The sequence below is a fragment of the Geotrypetes seraphini genome, chromosome 6 (assembly GCF_902459505.1).
Source record: "Geotrypetes seraphini chromosome 6, aGeoSer1.1, whole genome shotgun sequence".
NCBI lineage: Eukaryota > Metazoa > Chordata > Amphibia > Gymnophiona > Dermophiidae > Geotrypetes > Geotrypetes seraphini.
The window spans coordinates 198,042,797-198,063,430 of NC_047089.1; the positions used below are offsets into that span (position 1 = coordinate 198,042,797).

At 44.5% G+C, this 20,634-nt stretch overlaps 1 protein-coding gene across 3 annotated transcripts in view; it reads right to left on the minus strand.

Moving 5' to 3' along the window:
* Positions 1 to 20,634, minus strand: part of LOXL2 (lysyl oxidase like 2) — a 177,135-nt gene that overhangs the window by 47,875 nt on the left and 108,626 nt on the right. For all 3 annotated transcript variants that reach the window (XR_004539830.1, XM_033948229.1, XM_033948230.1), the window contains exon 8: positions 13,502 to 13,669. Coding sequence is in view for 2 of the 3 variants with exons in the window: in XM_033948229.1 (XP_033804120.1) it covers positions 13,502 to 13,669 (168 nt within the window). In the remaining variant the exon portion in view is untranslated. The remainder of the gene's footprint in view (positions 1 to 13,501; positions 13,670 to 20,634) is intronic.

Here is a 20,634-nt window from a genome sequence, read left to right on the forward strand (position 1 = left end):
GCACCCCCCCCAAAGGCCTGCACCCCCCGAAGGCCTGTCCCCCCCCTTGAAGGCCTGCACCCCCTTGAAGGTCTGCACCCCCCCCAAAGGCCTGTCCCCCCCTTGAAGGCCTGCACCCTCCCCCAAAGGCCTGTCCCCCTCCTTGAAGGCCTGTCCCACCCCCTTGTAGGCCTGTCCCCCCCTTGTAGGCCTGTCCCCCCCTTGAAGGCCTGCCTGCCTGTCACCCCCTTAAAGGCCTGCACCCCCTTGAAGGTCTGCACCCCCCCCGAAGGCCTGCACCCCCCCGAAGGCCTGTCCCCCCCTTGAAGGCCTGTCCCACCCCCTTGTATGCCTGTCCCACCCCCTTGTAGGCCTGTCCCCCCCTTGAAGGCCTGCCTGCCCCCCCTTGAAGGCCTGTCCCTCCCCCCTTGAAGGCCTGCACCCCTTGAAGGTCTGCACACACACCCCCGAAGGCCTGTCCCCCCTTGAAGGCCTGCCTGCCCGCCCCACCCTGAAGGCCTGATGCCCCAACCCACCCCGAAGGACCGCTCGCCCCCCTGGCCTCCCCGCACCACCTATGAAGCAGCCGCAGCAGGATCGCGACGTCAGCGATCCCTGCGCTGCTTAGGCGCTGCTTCCTGCGCCGCGGTCCCACCCCTCCTCTGACATCAGAGGAGGGGCGGGACCGCAGCACAGGAAGCAGCGCCCAAGCAGCTCAGGGATCGCTGACGTCGCGATCCTGCTGCGGGCTACTTCATAAGTGGTGCAGGAAGGTCAGTGGGGCGAGCGGTCCTTCGGGGGTGGGGGGGACTGAACTGCAAGGCCGGGAGCACCCCCTCAGGGCTGGCACCCGGGGCGGACCACCCCTCCCGCCCCCCGCGACCAAGATGATAAAAGGGATAGAACTCCTCTTATATGAGAAAATACTAAAGAGGTTAGGGCTCGTCAGCTTAGAAAAAAGATGGTGAGGAGAGATATGACTGAAGTGTAGAATGGGTACAAGTGGATTGATTTTTTTACTGCATCAAGATTTACAAAAGCTAGGGGACACTTGAAGTTACAGAGTAATACTTTAAAGAAGGAAATATTTTTTCATTCAGAGAATAGTTAAGCTCTGGAATGTATTGCCAGAGGATGTGGTGGAAATGGTTAATGTAACTGGTTTTAAAAAAAAGGTTTGGACAATTTCTTGGAGGAAAAGTCCATAGTCTGCTGTTGAGACAGACATGGGAGAAGCCACTATTTGCCCTGGATCAGTGGCATGGAATGCTGCTATTAATTGGGTTTTTGCCTTGGATTGGTTGGTCTCTGTGAAGATGGGTACTGAGCTAGATGGACCATTGGTCTGTCCCTGTAAGGCTATTCATATGTTCTTTCCTGATAGCAATAGTTTGTGCATGCATATGCATTGGGAAAGACTGCAGTTAGGCGGGGCAGCGCCACTGTTCCTATGTGTCAGCATCGGGAGTCTTCCATTGGGGTCCAGTGGGACAGATAAGTGTTGCCTAACACGTTTGTAGTATTGTGGTTGAGAAACATCACTATACACTGGATGTCTGTTTGAACATTTTTTCAATGTTTTTTTTTATAATACATGATTCAATGAGTTATTTAGAAATAGATATTTCAAAATAATCTTTTTGTTAATTGACTTATAATAGATGAGGATCGGTGAAGTGGGTACTGAAATGGCATGTGCTATAAGAGGCCCCATGACCCCTTTCCAGTCTGAAGTCTGATGCTTCTTTCCCTTTTGGGTACTATTTAAACATTTGTTTTTGACTAGTAAATGAAACAAGACGAAACAAACAGAATAAATAGATTTTTTATAAATGTTTTTTTTGATTAAATTAAGGATGTTGATCTTAAAATTGATTCTTATGGGATACTTTATTGTATATTATATTCCAGAGGTGATATCACTACCTATGTATTTGCTTTGATTTGTGTGTCAATCATCGGCAGATGCTGCATCCAGAATCACATCATTTTTTACACAGGAGCCTTAAATGTAGACCAGCATTTTAAAGGCCTACATTTAAGGTGGCGGTCTTGTGCCTATGGAGATGCATAGGGATGCCTACAGATGCCTATGGCCACTTCCGGCACAAGCTAAGCCCATGCCGACCTTAGGCATTCCTATGTAGCTCTGTAAGCATGAAACAGGCGCCTAAGTACGGCACCTACATTTCTTTTTATAAAACGTCCATCCTGATTGGTTCGTTAGATGGCGGTAGGATGCCTACTGCCGCCTAACTTTGGAGTGACGTTTGGAGAATTTAGTCCTTAGGGCCTGATTCTATAAACAGCGCCTATCAGCATTGCTCAGCAAGGCACCATTTACAGAACCATGCTTAGCAGCACCTAACCTGAGTTAGACGTCGCTAAGCATCCTAATGGTAGGCACTGATAATTAGGCTAGGGTTAGGGTTACCATATTTTTCTCTGGGAAACCCAGGCCACATGACCCCGACCCATTTTGCCTCCAGTCCCACCCTGTTCCGCCCCAGCCCTGCCTGGTTCCTCCTCCAGCCCCACACAGTTCCGCCCCCAACCCTACCCCCACAAAGCCTCCTCTCTTCTTCCGGACGAGCTCCAGCTCCGTCTGGAGGGCTTGGAACATGCTCAGATGTGTGTGACAACATCCGCACATGCTTAAAGGCCCTCCAAACACGGTCAGAGTTCATCAGGACCTTCCAAAATCCGGACAAATGCTGGGTTTTGGAAAGTCCATCTGGGTGCCAGGATGGTCCTCTAAAAAGTGGACATGTCCGGGTTTTCCTGGACATCTGGTAACCCTAGCTGGGGTTCTCCTGGCCTAATTTACTGGTGCCTACCACAGACGCCTAGCGATGCCTAAGTCATACCACACCTATTCTCTGCCCCTAACCCATGCCTACTTTAAAGGTAGGCATAGTTAGGCATCAGTAGGTGCCTCAACTTAGGCGTTGCTAAGTGCCAGTCCAGGTTTCATGATTTTTTATTTTTTTAAATTAGTTTTTAATGGTATGGCAATTACAATGCCAATTACAGTATATACACGAATATAAGACAAGATTTTTGGACCCAAAAAAGTCCCAAAAATGAAGATTTCATCTTATATTCGGGTCAATGCCCACCTACCCCCCTCCTGGACTTTTTGCATGCCACTGGCGGGCCTGCCATATGACCTGGTGGGCCTGGACAGGAGGAATCCCTCCCGTCTCCTGTCCCAGCCGACTGACAATTTTTTTGCCTCCCTCCTAACTCCCCTCACATACCTTTTTGAATCTCTGGTGATCCAGCGGTGTACCAGGCAGGAGCGAGCTTTCAGCACTCCTGCCACACACTGAGCCCCTCTTAATGACTGCTGCGAGTTCTTGCGGTCCAGCAGTGTACTGGGCAGGAGTGAGCTTTTTGTGCTCCTGCTCCATGCTGAGCTGCTCGCTGAATGGCTGCCACCAATTCTCGTGGGACTTATGAGAACTGGTGTCAGCCATTCAGAGAGCGCAGAAAGCTCGCTCATGCCCGATACACCGATGGGCATCAAGAAGTCAAGACAGCCATTTAGGGAGGGGCTCAGCATGGGGCAGAAGTGCAGAAAGCTCCCTCCTACCCGGTACACCAGTGGTCTGGAGGTAAAAAAAAAAAAAAAATTGTCAGAGTTGGCTGGGACAGGAAACGGGAGGGATCATCCTGTCCTGGCCTACCACTGAATCACCAGGTCATACAGCAGGCTTGGTGGAGGCCTGCAGGACATCGGGAGAGAGGAGGTACAGGGTACAGGGCAGAGAAGTGGGACAGGGTGCAGAGCTTGGTAGGGAGGAAGGGGGGGACAGGGTGGAGAGCCTGGCACGTCAGGACAGAGCAGGGAGGGAGGGGAGAAAGGGTGGAGAGCCTGATAAGGCAGGGAGGGGGATGGGTGCAGATCCTGGCAGGTCAGGGTACATAAATGTTATACCCCCACCTCCTCAGCTTATATTTGAGTCAACCTTTTTCCTCCTTTTATTGGGGAAAAAGGGTACCTCTAAAACTAAAAAATTACAAAAACCTCATTAACGAAAAAAGAAAAAAAATTTACTCCCACAAAATAGGTAACATTAAGACCAACAGCAGTAACCTATTTAAATTGGTCAATGACCTTTACAACATCGATACCTTCACAAATGTATATGAAGAATCCACTCTCACTGCCAACTCCCTTGCAGACTTCTTCAACAACAAGATCCAAAGATTAAGATCAACTTTACCTACCAAGACCAATTCCCTCGAACAGTTCCCCATCCTCCCAGACCCTAATACACCTAACTCAGACCCGGGTATAATTAAACCAGACCCAGGAGCCAGAACAAACCTTAGCTGGAAACAATTCTCAACAATTGACTGGAAAACCTTTAATACCTACTACAATAAATACAACCACTCTTTCTGCAAATTGGACACATGCCCACTAAACATCATGAAAGCAGCCCCGAGCCACTTCAAAGCAAACATGATGACATGGGTTAACTCCCTATTATCCGCAGGAATCTTCCCGCCAGAGCAAGGTCACATCATGATTACACCCATTTTAAAAAACACAAAAGAATCACCAAACTCCCCATCCAACTACAGACCGATCGCAAGCATCTCCTTATTCACCAAAATAGCAGAAGGGGCAGTAAAGGTAGAACTCTCCACATACCTAGAAAAATTCAACATCCTAAGCGACTATCAATCTGGCTTTCGCATGGAACACAGCACCGAAACCATCTTAGCCACCCTTCTTGACCATCTCCACACACTCTTTAGTCAGGGCTCTAGTGCATTGATTATACAACTAGACCTAAGCAGTGCCTTCGACCTAGTCGACCACACGATACTCCTGGAATGTCTATCACACATTGGTATCTCTGATCAGGTCCTCAACTGGTTTCAGGGGTTCCTAAAAAATAGATCATACAAAGTACACCAGAACAACGCTTTCTCATACTGCTGGGAAAACACCTGTGGTGTACCACAGGGCTCCCCTCTATCCCCCACCCTGTTCAATATCTACCTAGCCTCCCTAGGTAACCTACTACACACCCTCAAACTCAAATTTTTCATCTATGCAGATGATATCACACTAGTCATCCCTTTTACTAGTTTCTCACCCGAAACACTCGATTACATTACAAATATCCTCAACCAGATTGAGCTCTGGATGCTAGCATTCAGGCTGAAACTAAACTCCGACAAAACAAAATTTTTTCTGGCCTCCCCCAATGACAAAATCAAGGACACCACAATCCAACTGAAAGGAAGGCCTTTCCCCCTTGAAAACACTGTAAAAATCCTGGGTGTTACGCTGGACAGACATTTATCCTTAGAATCTCACACCGACCTCAGCGTCAGGAAATGCTTCGCGGTACTCTGGAAACTCCAAACCATAAAAAAATACTTCAATGACTCCTCATTCCGCCTTCTAGTGCAATCTGCCATTCTCAGCATTCTAGACTACTATAATATTATTTACTTGAACTCCACGAAGAAAACCACCAGGAGACTAAAAGTGATCCAAAACACCGCCGTCCGCCTCATCTATGGCCTAAAGAAATGGGTCGAAAATAACAAAAGACCTTAGATATACATATACTTTGTCCCGTTTAAGACCTCAGCGGTGCTAACTGTGAGAAATTTTCATTCACAGATTACAAGCACAAAAATCTTCATCGGTCATAATTTTTCATAGTTTTTTCTATATAAATAAATTTTTGAAAAAATACTCATCTCTTTATTAGAGAAGCATAGGTGAAGAACCCCTGCTATGCTTCTCTAATAAAGAGATGAGTATTTTTTCAAAAATTTATTTATATAGAAAAAACTATGAAAAATTATGACCGATGAAGATTTTTGTGCTTGTAATCTGTGAATGAAAATTTCTCACAGTTAGCACCGCTGAGGTCTTAAACGGGACAAAGTATATGTTATCTAAGGTCTTTTGTTATTTTCGATCTATATTATTAACCTTAGTATAATAGATATTTACTGCCTTATAAAATTGTACTAAAGAAATGGGAACATATCACCCCTTTCTACCACCAACTTCACTGGCTGCCTTTCGAATCCAGAGTGCTCTTCAAATTCGCATGCTTCTGCTACAAATCGGTAAATGGCCTTTCGCCAAGATACATCAATCCCCTCTTTAACCTTTACTGCACCAACAAGAAATCCCGCAGAATTCAACTGTTCGCCTACCCCTCGCTTAAGCTCTGTCATCTTAAAAGATTCCTAGACAAAACCTTCGCCTTCCAAGCAGCCAAGATGAACCTATGGATCGCCCAAATGATTCTCGAGGCTCCCACTTACCTCGACTTCAGAAAAACACTCAAAACTTATCTATTCAACAAACAAGCCCCCTAACGCCCCCTCTCCGGAATTACCTGGCCACACGCCCGACTCTTTCCCCCCTTTACTGATCGCTGTCTTCCAGCTCACTTACCCTCCTCCTTGTTCATCAGCCAAGTTCGGCTAAAGTGGTTGTAAATCCAATAAATTACCTAATTGCCATTATAGAATTTGCACTTAGCGTGTTCTATCGGGACATCTAACATTAAGTGCATGCTCCTGATGCCATTTGTTTGAAAAAGAACAAACACAAACATGTTTCCTACTAATTACCAGTCAGATAGGAAAGAATTGAGGAGACAGAGGCACTGCAGAAAGCAACAAACCAAAACCACAGGGTCCTATTACATTCCATAAAACACCAGAGTTAGTTTACGTTTCAATCTCCTTACAGTAGAAACTCTTCAGTTCTTAAGTACATAAAACCAGTTTTGACATCAGTCTAAAGTAAACAGATGTAGACACCTTAAAGCTTTCCACTGTACTGGTTCCTTTTTGGCCTTCCTTCGGTTTCCGTACTTAAACATGCTGCTGAATTAGGCCCGGCGCCCAGAGAACAAATCACATTTATCTGTGAACATCTGGCAGTCTGGTCAGAAGAGCAGGAAACTGTAGTGTGAGAACCCTTTGGTGGTGAGTGATTCAGAGTGGACTACAGTGGGTGATAGTTGATCCGGCATAGTCTAGAAATCAGAAATGCTGGAAACTGCCCCACAAGTCCAGCTTCTCTTGAAATTTTCATTTTGCAAACCTTAAGATAGAAGTGATTGTTTTTAGTTTGGTGGGTTGTTTTTTTTAAAGTAAATAATAATAATAATAACTTTATTTTTGTATACCGCAGTACCACAACAGTTCAGAGCGGTTTACAGAGGAAGAGACTGTACACAGACAGCGATGTTACATACAAGACATTCAGATTAGCTTAGCAAGTCGGGATTAGTCAGGTATATCCAGAGGCATATCAGAGATACAAGACATTTATCAAAGGGATAGGTTTTAATTGATTTCCTGAAAGTTTGGTAGGAGGGTGAATTTGAAATGAGGGTGGTTAGACATTTATTCCATTTGCCTGCTTGGAATGACAGAGATCTATCAAGGAATCTCTTGTAGATACAGCCCTTTAAAGACGGGAAGGCAAACAGGTAGGTATTACGTGTGCGGGTGGGGCCTGAAAATTCAAAATGTTCCGACACGTAGATTGGGGAAGAGCCTGTTAAGGTTTTGAAGCAGAGACAAGCAAATTTGAAGATGATCCTTGCCTCCATCAGCAGCCAGTACAGTTTTCTGTAATAAGGGATTACATGATCTGATTTTTTTGAGATCATAGATGAGGCGAATGGCAGCATTCTGTACGATTCTCAAGCGTTTGATGGTTTTCTTAAAGGATCCCAGGTATATAAATAAATAAACAGAAATCTTATATTGAAATGACTATAATCTGTACAGTATGGAGGATGTAGCTTTTCCTTGTTGGGCAGACTGGATGGACCAGCAGATCTTTATCTGACATCATGCACTATGTTACTAGGCTTTTGTGTAAACACAGACCAGTGCACAGTACTAGCCACTGAAGAATGGCAGGCAGGCTCACAGTTACAAGGGTTACCAGAATTTTTCTTCAATAAAAAGAGGATGTGTGGCCTTTCCCTAACCCCAGCCTCACACAAATCTTGTCTCTTCAGGGCCACTCTTCATAACAGCCATAGGTTAGACCAGGGGTGTCAAACTCAATCACGTAAGGGGGCAGAAATCTAAAACATAGGCTAAGTTGCGGGCTGAATTTTTTATTAAGATACTTAGCCAGAACCCTTACAAGGACTTTACGATCTACAGCTCAAAACCTTCTCACGATCCCATCTCTGAAACATATAAATACATTAAGGTCTACAATTTTTTTCTGTTAATGCCCCCTCTCTTTGGAACAGTATCCCAAACTACCTACGCGAAAAACTTACACTAACAGACTTTAAGTCGAAATTAAAGACATTCCTCTTCCTTGACGCTTTTGAAATCTAACTGTCCTTTTAAGGACGACCTAGTACCTAGAAGGATTCTTACTACCTGTTCCCCTCCCTATTGTTTTTTTTCCCTTACATGTTTTCTTTCTCTTTACATATTGTAGTTCTAGCCCTTCTTTCCCTTTTGTCTCTGTTTGTAAATTTATTTATTTTTTTTAGTCTTTAAAAGTTAGTATTTTCCCTAGTGCTGTTGTGTGTTTTTAAACTGTATTTTAATTATTAGATGGTTTTAACATTTTTGTACACCGTCTAAAAGGTTTGATTAGGTGGTATAAGAAATTTCAAATAAATTTGAAACTTGAAGGTACGCTAACTGATTTAGCGCACGCTAAATGTGCACCTTAATAAAAGGACCCCTTAGTATTAGTAGAAATATAGAGTTACAACCTCTCCAACCTTATAGGTTCACAATCTTTTTTTTTTTTAATGTACTTGGGGCAATAGAGGTTAAGTGACTTGCCTGGGCTCACAAGGAATGCATTAGGAATTAAACCCAGTTCCCATGATTCTAAGGCCATAGCAGTAAGCACTAGTGTTGCCCGATTCAGGAAAAAATATTTTGATTCGATTCGATTCAGCCTATTGAATCGATTTTTCGATTTGATTCGATTTTCCTGCCCAATTGGGTGTTTTTTAAAAAAACATCCTAGTGGGTTTATTTTATAGCCTCTTCACCCCCTTTGCCCTCTCCTACCCACAATGGCGCTGTGGTGTAAACAAAAAATACTTTTCCTTTCTCTTTAAATCCTAGCTTACATTTGCAGTCTAACACCAGCTCTGGCAGGATACACATTTCAAATCTGACATATTGTAATCTCAAAACAAAAAGTAAAATTATTTTTTCTGCCTTTTGTTGTCTGGTCATTATTTAAATCAGGTTGGTCCCACGCTCTGGTTGTCTTCTGATAACATGCTTGCCAGGGTCTCCTTCTTTCTCTGTGCTAACCATCCATCTTCCATCTCTGTCCTCCCCTTCTGTTTTCCCTCCCTCCCCCGGAGGTTTGCATTCTTTCCTTTTTTGTTTTCATCCTCGCAGCTCTAGCGATGGACCCCACCATCCCCAGATTCACCATCTCCTTTTCTTAACTACCCTTTCATCCTGCATCTCTCCCTCCTTCCCCACTACCCCATTCTCTTCACAACTACCCTCCTATCCTTTATCTATACACCCCTTTACTCCATCCCTTGTGTCCAACTTCTCTCCTTCTGTTCCTTCCCTCCCTAAATCCCATTGTCCACCATCTCTCTCCCTCTCCTGTTTTTAGATCCATTATTTCTTCCATCCCTCCCCCATATCTCCTCTCCATGATCTCCCCCAAGTTCATCTCTCTATGAACTACCCGAAGTCCATCTCCCCTCTCCATAATCTCCCCCAAGTCCATCCCCCCTCCACCATCCATCTTCCCCCTTCACCCTAGTGAAGAAAGAGCATGTGACCTATCAAGTTATCCAGGTACAGGGTGAATCCTTCAGACCAATCTGAGATTTCTGGCAGCCTCATGCAGTTTTGTTTTTTTTACTTTAATTATCAAAATCGCGAAGGGTGGTGAGGATGGTTCAACTAAAGACTCCCAACCCTGAGGACCCCAAGCCCTTTGCTTAGGCCTGACTGGAGCTGGAGCGAGGAGCAGCTCCTGCATGTTGTAGCCAACAGGAAGAGAGACAAGAGCAAAGCACACTGAAAAGCAGAATTGGCAGCCTAAATGGCCTCCGTTTCACTGGCACTGAATCAGCGCTGTGTCTGGTTGAAAACCGTGCGGTTGGCCTGGGCTGTGAGAAAACTGCAGGTCAGAACCAGGGGGAGGGAGAGTCATGTTTGCTTTCTGCATCTGGGATCACGCGCGCAGGGGGGAACAGTCAGCGCTTTCTCTTGCTAGCATGCATTAAGGGTGGGATATAAGAATTGCCACTGCTGGGTCAGATCAGTGGTCCATTGTGCCCAGCAGTCCGCTCACGCGGCGGCTCCCAGGTCAAAGACCAGAACTCTAAATGAGTCCAGCCTCACCTGCATATGTTCTAGTTTAGCAGGAACTTGTCCATCTTTGTCTTTATCTGCTGTGATTTACATCTTCAAACAAAAGTAGAAAAGGCCTTTTTTCTCACTATGTACATAAGCATTAGAATTTGCCCCAAAACAAAAAACCCACTCCCCTCCCCACAACAGAATTATATTTGCCTTGTATTTCAAACCTTTCCAAGTAAAGGACAAGCAGAGAATACCTGATTTGCCTGCTTTCCTCTCCAGCCACCCTAAAATGTCTATACCAGTGATCTTTAAGGCCTGTATGTGAGGAGAGATGTAGGGAGGAAGAGAGAGCAGGTCGCCAGAGGCCATGCTCGTTGAGCCACTCCCACACCACCATGCAGACTAGGTTCTGCTGGGGAAAGCCCAGTCCGCCGGCCAACATCAGAGCTGGTCGATACATGTCAGCTCAGCATTTGCCAAAGGCAATATCCTCGCGCATCGGGGGGGATCTTCAGCTGCCCCCCTCCCTGGGTCCCTCCTCTTTCACTTTTGCTGGGATCAGCCACTGCAGGTGGAGGGCGATCGCTAACACAGTTCTCGGGCTTATGCCGTGAGGGGGGCAGACATATTCTCCCCCGCCCCCATAATCCGCTCTTACCTCAAAGGGAGAGGGGGGATGATCAGATATCAAACCGGGATGGAAAATGGCCCGAAACAAAATGCACACTTCTCTGGACCTTTCATTATTACTATTTTTTAAAATTGCTATTACTTTTTAGCCTCCCTTTGCCGAAGTCCTTGCTTCTGATGTTACTTCCGGTTTTGAAAAACCGGAAGTTACATTAGATGGACGAACTCCAGCGGCAGAAGAAAAGCCCCTCTAGCAAGGAGGCCGACTTGAATCGGTGAGTTTTTTTTTTTTTTTTTTGTATAAACGAATCGATTCGAATCGATTCACTCAATCACGAATCGGGCAGCACTAGTAAGCACTAGGCTACTCTTCCCATACAGATGGAACTGCAACAGATAACAAATATTGGGCTGTGTGGATCGAAGATAAGTGTGACATCACAGGCAGCACAACAAACCCCCCCCTCACTTTTCTTAGTCTAATGTTCCCTATGAGCTACATCTTATTAGTCAGTATTTCAGGATACCTATCATGAATACAAATGGGAAAAATTTCAGTCAATGTTGGGAGTGCATGCAACTCTTTCTTTCTTTGCTTTTTTTTAATAAGAATTTATTTTTTATCAAATGATAAAACAAAGAAAAGGCATTACAATGTACGAAGAACAAATAAAGAACAATTAAATATACTCCATTATAATACCACTGACCCTTATAAATGAAGGTGAGCAAATGAATTAGAAGCAGTAGAAAGCTGTAGTCATGCCGACTGTGGCGGGAGCACTGTCGCTGCCACGGTACCCACAGTGAAGAATGTCTCGTCAGTGCAATGCATGGCGCAATGCATCCTGCGAGAACTTACAGCTGACGCGGTGCTGGTAGCCGACTGGGTAAAAAAAAATGTCTGCCAGAGGGCCAACTTAAGTGCAAATTTGTAATTATCTGGCCCGCAGTAAAGGTTAAATCATGTTCGATTTGTTTGAAAAATGAGCTGCTGCTTCAAAGATCCTCTCTAAGAAAAGGATCTTTGAAGCAGCAGCTTATTTTTCAAACAAATTCCCCTGATGCAGCATGATTGTCGGGAATTTCATGATTGTCTCCTGTGCAACGTTACATTGACAGAAACAGTACCGGGTGATTTTTTTCACTGCGCTGTAGTGATCTTGCCCATACCAGAGGACAGAAAGATACTGTTAAAGCTAAGTGCAGGTTTTTTCTTATGTAAAGAATTTTAGAAATATGTTTTTGTGATACTAGATTTATTGAACGGAGTTTTTCTTAGACCAAGGATGTGTTTTCTATGACAATTTTGTAGTTGTCATAGTAGTTCCCTGAGTTCTTTTCTCTAGGAACACTGCGGTCTTTTCTCCGTATCTTTTGATACCTGCTCAACTATAGTCTCTGGTACATTTACGGTACATTGATTGAACCAAAATCCATATCATTCTCTTCTTGGTTGGGCTGAGAACGTTTTAACACCTCCGTTGCAACCACCAGATCTCCTAAATTCTCCTGATGCTCTTGGACATATTCTACCATATACAGCACTAGATTGCAATATAGCTGTACAGTTTGATAGATTTTTGCTTTAAGCATGTGCACGAAATAAACAAGTTCCAGCTGATATTCAGCTGGCAGCAGACAGCATTTTTTGTATTCCATCGATGCTTAAACCAGAAATTCAATGCTGGGCCCTGTGCAGTCTGTGGCATTGAATTTCTGGGTTTTGTTTTTTTAAAAGCTGGCTAACACAAGACCAGTTAATATTCAGACATAACCAGCCATAGGTTATTGCATAAAGATAGCGCAGCTATTTATGTGGTCCTATTTTTGTGCTAAACCTGGCCAGTTAGGTTTGAATATCAGGACCTAACTGGACTTTGCCCCCAGAATGCCCCCAAAATAGCCAACTTTAAATTTAGCGGTTACCAGTCCTTTTCATTGAGGATGACTGGTTAAGTCACTGAAAATGAATCAATAGTCACCGGTTGGCATCCATTTGTGGCTGGTTAACTTGCTTTGAAAATTGGCTAGAATAAGTGGTATAGTAAGGGTGGTGCGGGGGTGGGGATGTATGTGGCCACACCAGGAGCCATCTTGGTGGGGGTGCCAACAACTCTCCACCTTGCCCCCCCCCCCCACACACACACAAACCATGCTCATGCCCTCCCTTTTCCCTATACCTGTTTAAATCTTGACCAGCTTGAACAACTTTTGCAGCCTGCTGCTTGCGCCGGTCTGGCTCCCCTCTGAAAATGCTTGAGTACAGGAATAAATTCATGCAAACCTGTTCTGAGCTCCCCTGGGAGAATGGTATAGAAAAAGGAATAAATAAATAAATAAAATAAATAAACTTCCTGGTTTTGGGGCCAGGAAGTGACATCAGAGGGAAAGCTATTGCCAGTGCAAGCAGCAGGCCAGAGAAGCTGCTATACCACTGGCTACAATGTTCCTATCAAATGGATTATACTATCTTTGAATTGGATTCAGCTATATGACATCATGCAGAATTGACATAGAAAACATCCCTGCAAAAGAGAGGGAGAAACAAAGCACCTACCTGAAATGCATGATTGGCAAAACCCAGCCCTAGCTGACGACAGACTATCATAGCTTCCACAGTCCCCCAGCCTTCACTGCAGACTGTCCCCCATATCAGAGTTCCATTCCTCTCCACCAGGATCTCAACCCGGCCTTCGTTAGGCGTGCGGCCACCTCTTAAACGCATCTGTCAGATAAAAACATATGAATATTACAACTTTGCATTGAATTCTCCACAGCTTCAGTCTTAAATAGCAGAAGCATCCTTACACAGAGTTGTGTGTAACTGCTTAATTGAAGTCAGACACTTCAATATCATTTACTTGACCAGAAACCTGAGCTAATTCAAAAGCATGCCAGGCCATTGTATCTTCCAGCTTCCTCAGCTTCTGAGGAAGCTCATTAATATGTGGAAATAAAGTTTACTCAAAGGAGTGCAGGAATGTACCGGTAGCTTGTTTACTGCACTTTGGATCATCCCATAATCTCATTCTGGCACCCCCTCCCTAGTAATGTATGCTCTATGAAGGATCTTGTTTTTGTTCTCTGTTGACTCCTTAATAAAGATGATATTAAAAAAATTAAAAAAAAGTTTACTTAGCTTAGAAACAGCCTCCCAAATTGCATCAAAATCAATGACAGAAGAAAGTTGAGGACAGCCAAACCTGGATTACATCCAGAAGTTTGCAAGCAATTGGACTCAGCCACAGTGCTCTGATGTTCCCAATCCACACAAACATTTGCTGTGGTCACATTTGTGGTCACATTTGAGTCTATCTGGATGCTTCTACACTCATCTGCAATCTAGTGCTCATTCCTAATGCCTTAGTGTCTTTTTGCAATAAAAATGAGAGCAATGGCACCAGGGACTCTGACCTGACCTGAGGCTGCCGGGGAATTGCTTTCTGGTCTTGGCTCAGTGTGCAACTTCCTTGATAGACATACCATTCGCTCCCTCCGTTGGCTGTGTCAAAGCCGGCTTCCCTCAGACTATGGATTCTCCTAGGACAAGCAGGATGAGTCAGCCACATATGGGTGTTGTCCCAAAAGCTTCCAATTTGCGCAAATTGGGGGCTGTTGGGACAACACCCATATGTGGCTGACTATCCTGCTGTCCATGGAGAACCTACGTTACAGGTAAGTAACTACACTTTTTGGACTCCAAGCTGTGCCATGACAGGTTTAATTCTCTATAGCTTGGTTAAAGTTGGGTTCTGGGAAGAAGCGCACTGAGCGTGAATTGTATATCTGCAATTGGACTTGCAATTACCGTTGTGAGATATTAGCAGCAGCATAGCGAGGGAAGGAGGCACTGGGGAGGTGGCGCCAAGCTACACTGTACTGTGTGTCCCTCCCCCTGAATTCTTCCCTGCCGTATGCCCCCGCACTCATCCATGCCATACCTACCGTGCATGTCCTTCCATTCACCTCTTCAAACCTTCACCGGCAGCAAGTAGCATCTCCTACTTGCTGCTCGTGCTGGCCTCAGCTCTCCCTCTAACGTCACTTTCTCATTCAATCATTTTCTGAACAATGTTGCCTGTTTAACTTCACTATTTTAGCTCCCCTTCCTCCTGATCTACTTATAAGGAACAGTACTGAGCTAAAAAAAAAAAATCCCCTACATGTAACAAGGACCCAGACAGGAAAACCTTATTACATAACAAATATAGAACTAGCAGATATCTACAAAGCATTTGCGGCAGCCCCATCCAGTGACATAGTGAGGTAGGTTGATGGCTGGAGCAGTAGCACCTGGCATCGCCGCACCGTGTGCCTCCACCACTCTTTTCCACTCTACTGCCCTTCCCCACTCTTTGGACACCTCCCAACTCTTCCCCATCACTTGAGCGTCCCCTCCCCCCTCCTGCATATCTCTTGAAATGTTCACATTTCCGGCGCCTATCTTTGCTGTGGCCATGAAACGGCACCATTGAGTGATTGACACACGATCTACCCCACTTTTTTAGATGGCTGCCACGAACATTGCTGTTTTGAAAATCTGGCCCTAAGATCCTGCTTTTCTTAGGCTGTTTTAGTGGGTGAAAGCACCTGGACACATTTCCCTGCTCACGCCATTTGATCCCTCAGTCTGCCAGGGTTGAGAAAGCAATGCAGAGAACCCCAGAGAGGAGGGTGTCACAGCCTTTGCACAATGGTGCCATCTACAGGCCATATGTGAAGCCCATGTTGCAGGTGCTTGACCCTCGGCAGAAGACCGTCACAGCAAAGACTGCACTAAAGTAAGTTAGGAGGAGAAATAAAATGTCATTGGAGCCCAGACCTGGTTCTGACTGAGCTGTTAAGTAGAGGAATATTAGGAAATTGCTGGGTCTAAATAAAAATTCCTGCTTGTCATGGCCATCCCATGTTTTAAGCTATTTATTTCAAGTTGAATAATACCCTTGGGAAGACTCTTTGGTTAGCTGTGCCTTCCAGAGTATTTCAGAAATGTAAGATTTTAATCAAAAAGCATTATCTGTGTTTTTCATTCCTTTGGCAGCTCTGCCAACTAATTATTATACAAACACCATGCAGCCAGGGCCTATAATGATTTAGAAGTCAGACTGTTTTGCTTATAATTGCATTGCTCAAATCTTTTATTTGAGGAAGGATAATATAATACAGATGTTTTACAGCAGAGGTGTCAAAGTCCCTCCTCGAGGGCCGCAATCCAGTCGGGTTTTCAGGATTTCCCCAATGAATATGCATGAGATATATTAGCATACAATGAAAGCAGGCATGCAAATAGATCACATGCATATTCATTGGGGAAATCCTGAAAACCCAACTGGATTGCAGCCCTCGAGGAGGGACTTTGACACCCCTGTTTTACAGGATTTAGCTGCATAAGTCAAGGAAAACCCAAGTATCTTCAAACCATCAAATCTGAGAGAGTAATTATTTATTTATCCAATTTTCTATACCGTTCTCTCAAGTGAGGTCAGAACAGTTTGCATGAATTTATTCAGGTACTCAAGCATTTTTCCCTGTCTGTTCCAGTGGGCTCACAATCTATCTATCTAATGTACCTGGGGGCAATAAAGGGATGAGGTGACGAGCCCAGGGTCACAGGGAGCAGCATAGATTTAAACCCACAACCTTAAGGTAATGCAGCTGTAGCTTTAACCACTGCACTAGAGAAAGCTGAGAATCCAGGTGGCTCTTAAGAGCAGTCAATACAATTAAGAGAATCTAGACGGTTTCTAGAAAAGGGAATTCTCATTTGTACATGTCCCTCTCCGTATTCGCAGTGATAGGGGAATAGCATGGCCGCAAATACAGAAAAAACGCAAATAAAAAATCCTAGAAAAGACACAAAACCGCGAATAGCCTGATTTTCTCTGTGCATCGCTGGGAGCAGAGATTTCCTGCTCCCTGCTCCCTGAGAGATCTGACGATGAACCCTCACCATTATCAACAGATGAAAATCAATTCACTTTGCTCTTCCCGACTCTATTTAGAGGCCGACAATGATGGCCAATGCATGTATCATTCGGTAACAAGCGAACGTTTGCCCACCAGCTTTCTTCACCAACACACAAGAAAGCCTTTTAGAAAAGCAGGGCCAGCAAGGCAAGTACGAGGGAGCCCAAGCTCACCGACACTGTCAGTTTACACACCTCGGCCAGCAGCTGCCATGAGTAATGCCTTTTACCAGACCTAAAATCATTTGCAAAGCCTCAAGGCAACCCTACAGAACACTGGTAGGATCGATTTTCTCTGTGTAACGCTGGGAGCAGCGATTTCCTGTAATGTAAATTTGGGGGCGGAGCCTGCAATGAAAAACCGCGAATAACCAAAACCACAGTTAATGAAACCACAAATATAGAGGGGGACGTGTACTGTGGGAAATGGGAAACATACACAATTAAAGTTCTGCACTCACAATATATTGGACTGTAAAATAACACACATGGAGAGGCATTTTCAAAACATATGTCTAAGTCCGATTTGGAAGTATGGCACTAGATGTCCAAAGTCAGCAGTAAGAAAATGCCTATTTTTGAAAGGCAAACCACAACATGTCTAGAAATTTATTTTTTATTTTTTATCCTCTATCTGGACATTCAGACCATTGGAACAACAAGGCTGACAAAATTTTGTCCAAGTCCCAAATGCCCAGAACAAGACCAAATTTGGACAAGGGAGGGGCTAGTCCTGTAATTGACAGGCTACCCAGACTTGGCAACAGAGCAGTGGGACACATGAGAGGGCACTGCTGTGAACTTCACATAAAGGGTGCCAGATAAACATCTCACCAGAACTTCCTTATAGGTTTTAGTGAGCCCCCACCAAACCCACTATACCTACCTGTCTTCAACCCCAATAGCCCTTATGACTGCACAGTGGCATACCTACCTGTAAGGTGATCCTTGTCTAAACCCTTTAATCCCCCTTGTCCTTCTATCTATACCCTTTCATAACCTATCTCCTTTCATAACCTATCTCTACCTCTATCTATATCCCTCAATCCCTGTATCCTTCAGGAATTTATCCAATCCTTCTTTGAAACCTGGTAGTGTACTCTGTCCTATCACAACCTCTGGAAGCGCATTCCAGGTGTCCACCACCCTCTAAGTGAAAAAGAATTTCCTAGCATTGGTTCTAAACCTATCCCCTTTCAATTTCTCTGAGTGCCCCCTTGTTCTTGTGGTTCCCAATAGGCTGAAGAATCTGTCCCTTTCTACATTCTCTATGCCTTTCATGATCTTGAAAGTCTCTATCATGTCTCCTCTGAGTCTCCACTTTTCCAGGGAGAAGAGCCCCAGCCTTTCTAACCTGTCTGCGTATGAAAGGTTTTCCATACCTTTTATCATTTCCGTCGCTCTTCTCTGAACCCTCTCAAGTATCGCCATGTCCTTCTTGAGGTACGGTGACCAATACTGGACACAGTACTCCAGATGCGGGCGCACCATCACGCGATACAGCGGCATGATGACTTCCTTCGTCCTTGTTGTAATACCCTTCTTAATAATACCCAACATTCGGTTTGCTTTCTTTGAGGCTGCTGCACATTGTGCCGTTGATTTCATTGTTGTATCCACCAGCACACCCAAGTCTTTTTCAAGGTTACTTTCCCCTAGCACTGATTCCCCCATTTTGTAGCTGAACATCGGGTTCTTTTTCCCTATATGCATGACCTTGCATTTCTCTATATTAAAGTTCATTTGCCATTTTTTTGCCCACTCTTCCAGTTTGTTTAGGTCCCTTTGCAGGTCTTCACATTCTTCCGCTGTTCTAACCCTGCTACAGAGTTTGGTGTCATCCGCAAATTTTATAACTTCACACTTCGTCCCCGTTTCCAGGTCATTTATAAATACATTGAACAGCAGCGGTCCGAGCACCGACCCCTGCGGAACACTGCTCATGACCCTCCTCCAGTCCAAGTAGTGGCCCTTCACTCCAACCCTTTGCTTTCTGCCTGCCAACCAGTGTTTAGTCCATCTGTATACGTCCCCTTCCACCCCTGTGTGCAGCTGTACTATGTTCTTCTATACCAGGTGTTGATGCTCTGGAGACAGGTATGTACGTTTATATTCTCATCTTTGTGGGTGTAAGGGGGGATCAATGAGCACTGTGGGAGTGTAGGGAAGCACAATTTGTAAGGGGGAAGTTGCCTTGAAACAGCCTATCTTGGTGAAACACAAATTTGTGTTGGCTGACTGCGCTTCCCCAATGCGATCTAAGATAAGTTGAATTAGATTCAGTAATGAAATAGTCTTATGAATAGGAAATTCCACCTAACAATTATATTACTGGGATTAAGTACTAAAAATCGGACCGATGAAAAGTTTTTGGCGAACTTACTTTCTCATTGACACAGCCTTGAGAATTTTACCTCTGATGGTCCTGATATCAATTTATATAGATCTCATGTGGTAATAATTATTGTGTATATATTTGAAAGTTTTCTGCATCCCCATATGTGAATTTTGAAGTAGTGTGCATTATTCTCTATTTTATTTATTTACATTTCTTATATACCTTACAATCTAACTACAATACCTAGGGTCACAGAGGATTGAGTGACTTGCCCAGGGTCACAAGGGATTGAAACCACAACCTCAGGGTGCTGAGGCAGAGATTCACTGATCATGTGACAGGTAAGGTTGTGTGCTGGTTTCTGTATATACTTACTAGTATGTACAGTACTTTTGGGGAGGACGCACAGCATACATTTCCCCTAATCTTTGACAGGTTCTCCCTTCCATTTGTACTTCACTTCTTTGTTTTCTTCCCCTTTTCCTACTATTCCAGTATGTCTGTCATGTTTGTTTACTAATCTTATCTTGTATATATGAAATATATTTTATGTATTGCCCCTGTTTTTATTGTGCTCCACTTAGAAGCTTGAATAAGTGGAATAGCAAATTTTAAATAAACTCGGAACCTTGAAACTTGGAAAACATTTTGCTCAGAGCAGAAATATGGTATTTTCAAATCTGAGTAAACTTTTACAACACAGTCCTACCCACAGAATAAATAGGTGACTGTGAGTAGCACAGCAAGCTTCAGCGTAAATGCTTTAAGACTGGCTAAAGTGTATGTGTGCTCTATGTCCAGTGTGATAATTCCCTCCTTTATGTGTGGTATCCAGAAGGCAATTCTGGAATTTCCTCTCTCATTGGGGGTCCTTCTATTAAGACATGCTAACTGATTTAGCGCACTAAATGCTAAGGCGCCCATAGAATATAATGGATGTATTAGCATTTAGCACGTGCTAATCTTTAGCTTTCACTAAATCAGTTAGCGGGCCTTAATAAAAGGACCCCATTTTTATTTTTGGATGCTTATACGTATACATAACTATTTATCCATGCTGAGGAGAACCTGAATGACTTCTTCATGTATTGTCTTTACTGTCCTATTTGAATTACAGTGGTACCTCGGTTTACGAGTGCACCGGTTTGTGAGTGTTTTGCAAGACGAGCAAAACATTCGCAAAATCGGCGCCTCGGAAACCGAGCGCGCTTTGATTTGCGAGCCCCCCCCCCCCGCGATCCGGCACCCCCCGCCGCCATTGGGCACCCCCCCGCTGCCATCGGGCACCCCCCAGCCGTGACCTGAGGTCCCCCCAACCCACTCGAACCCTCTTCTTACTTTGCTGTAGCCTCCGCAGCGGCACCGGCACCAGCATGTCCTGTGTGT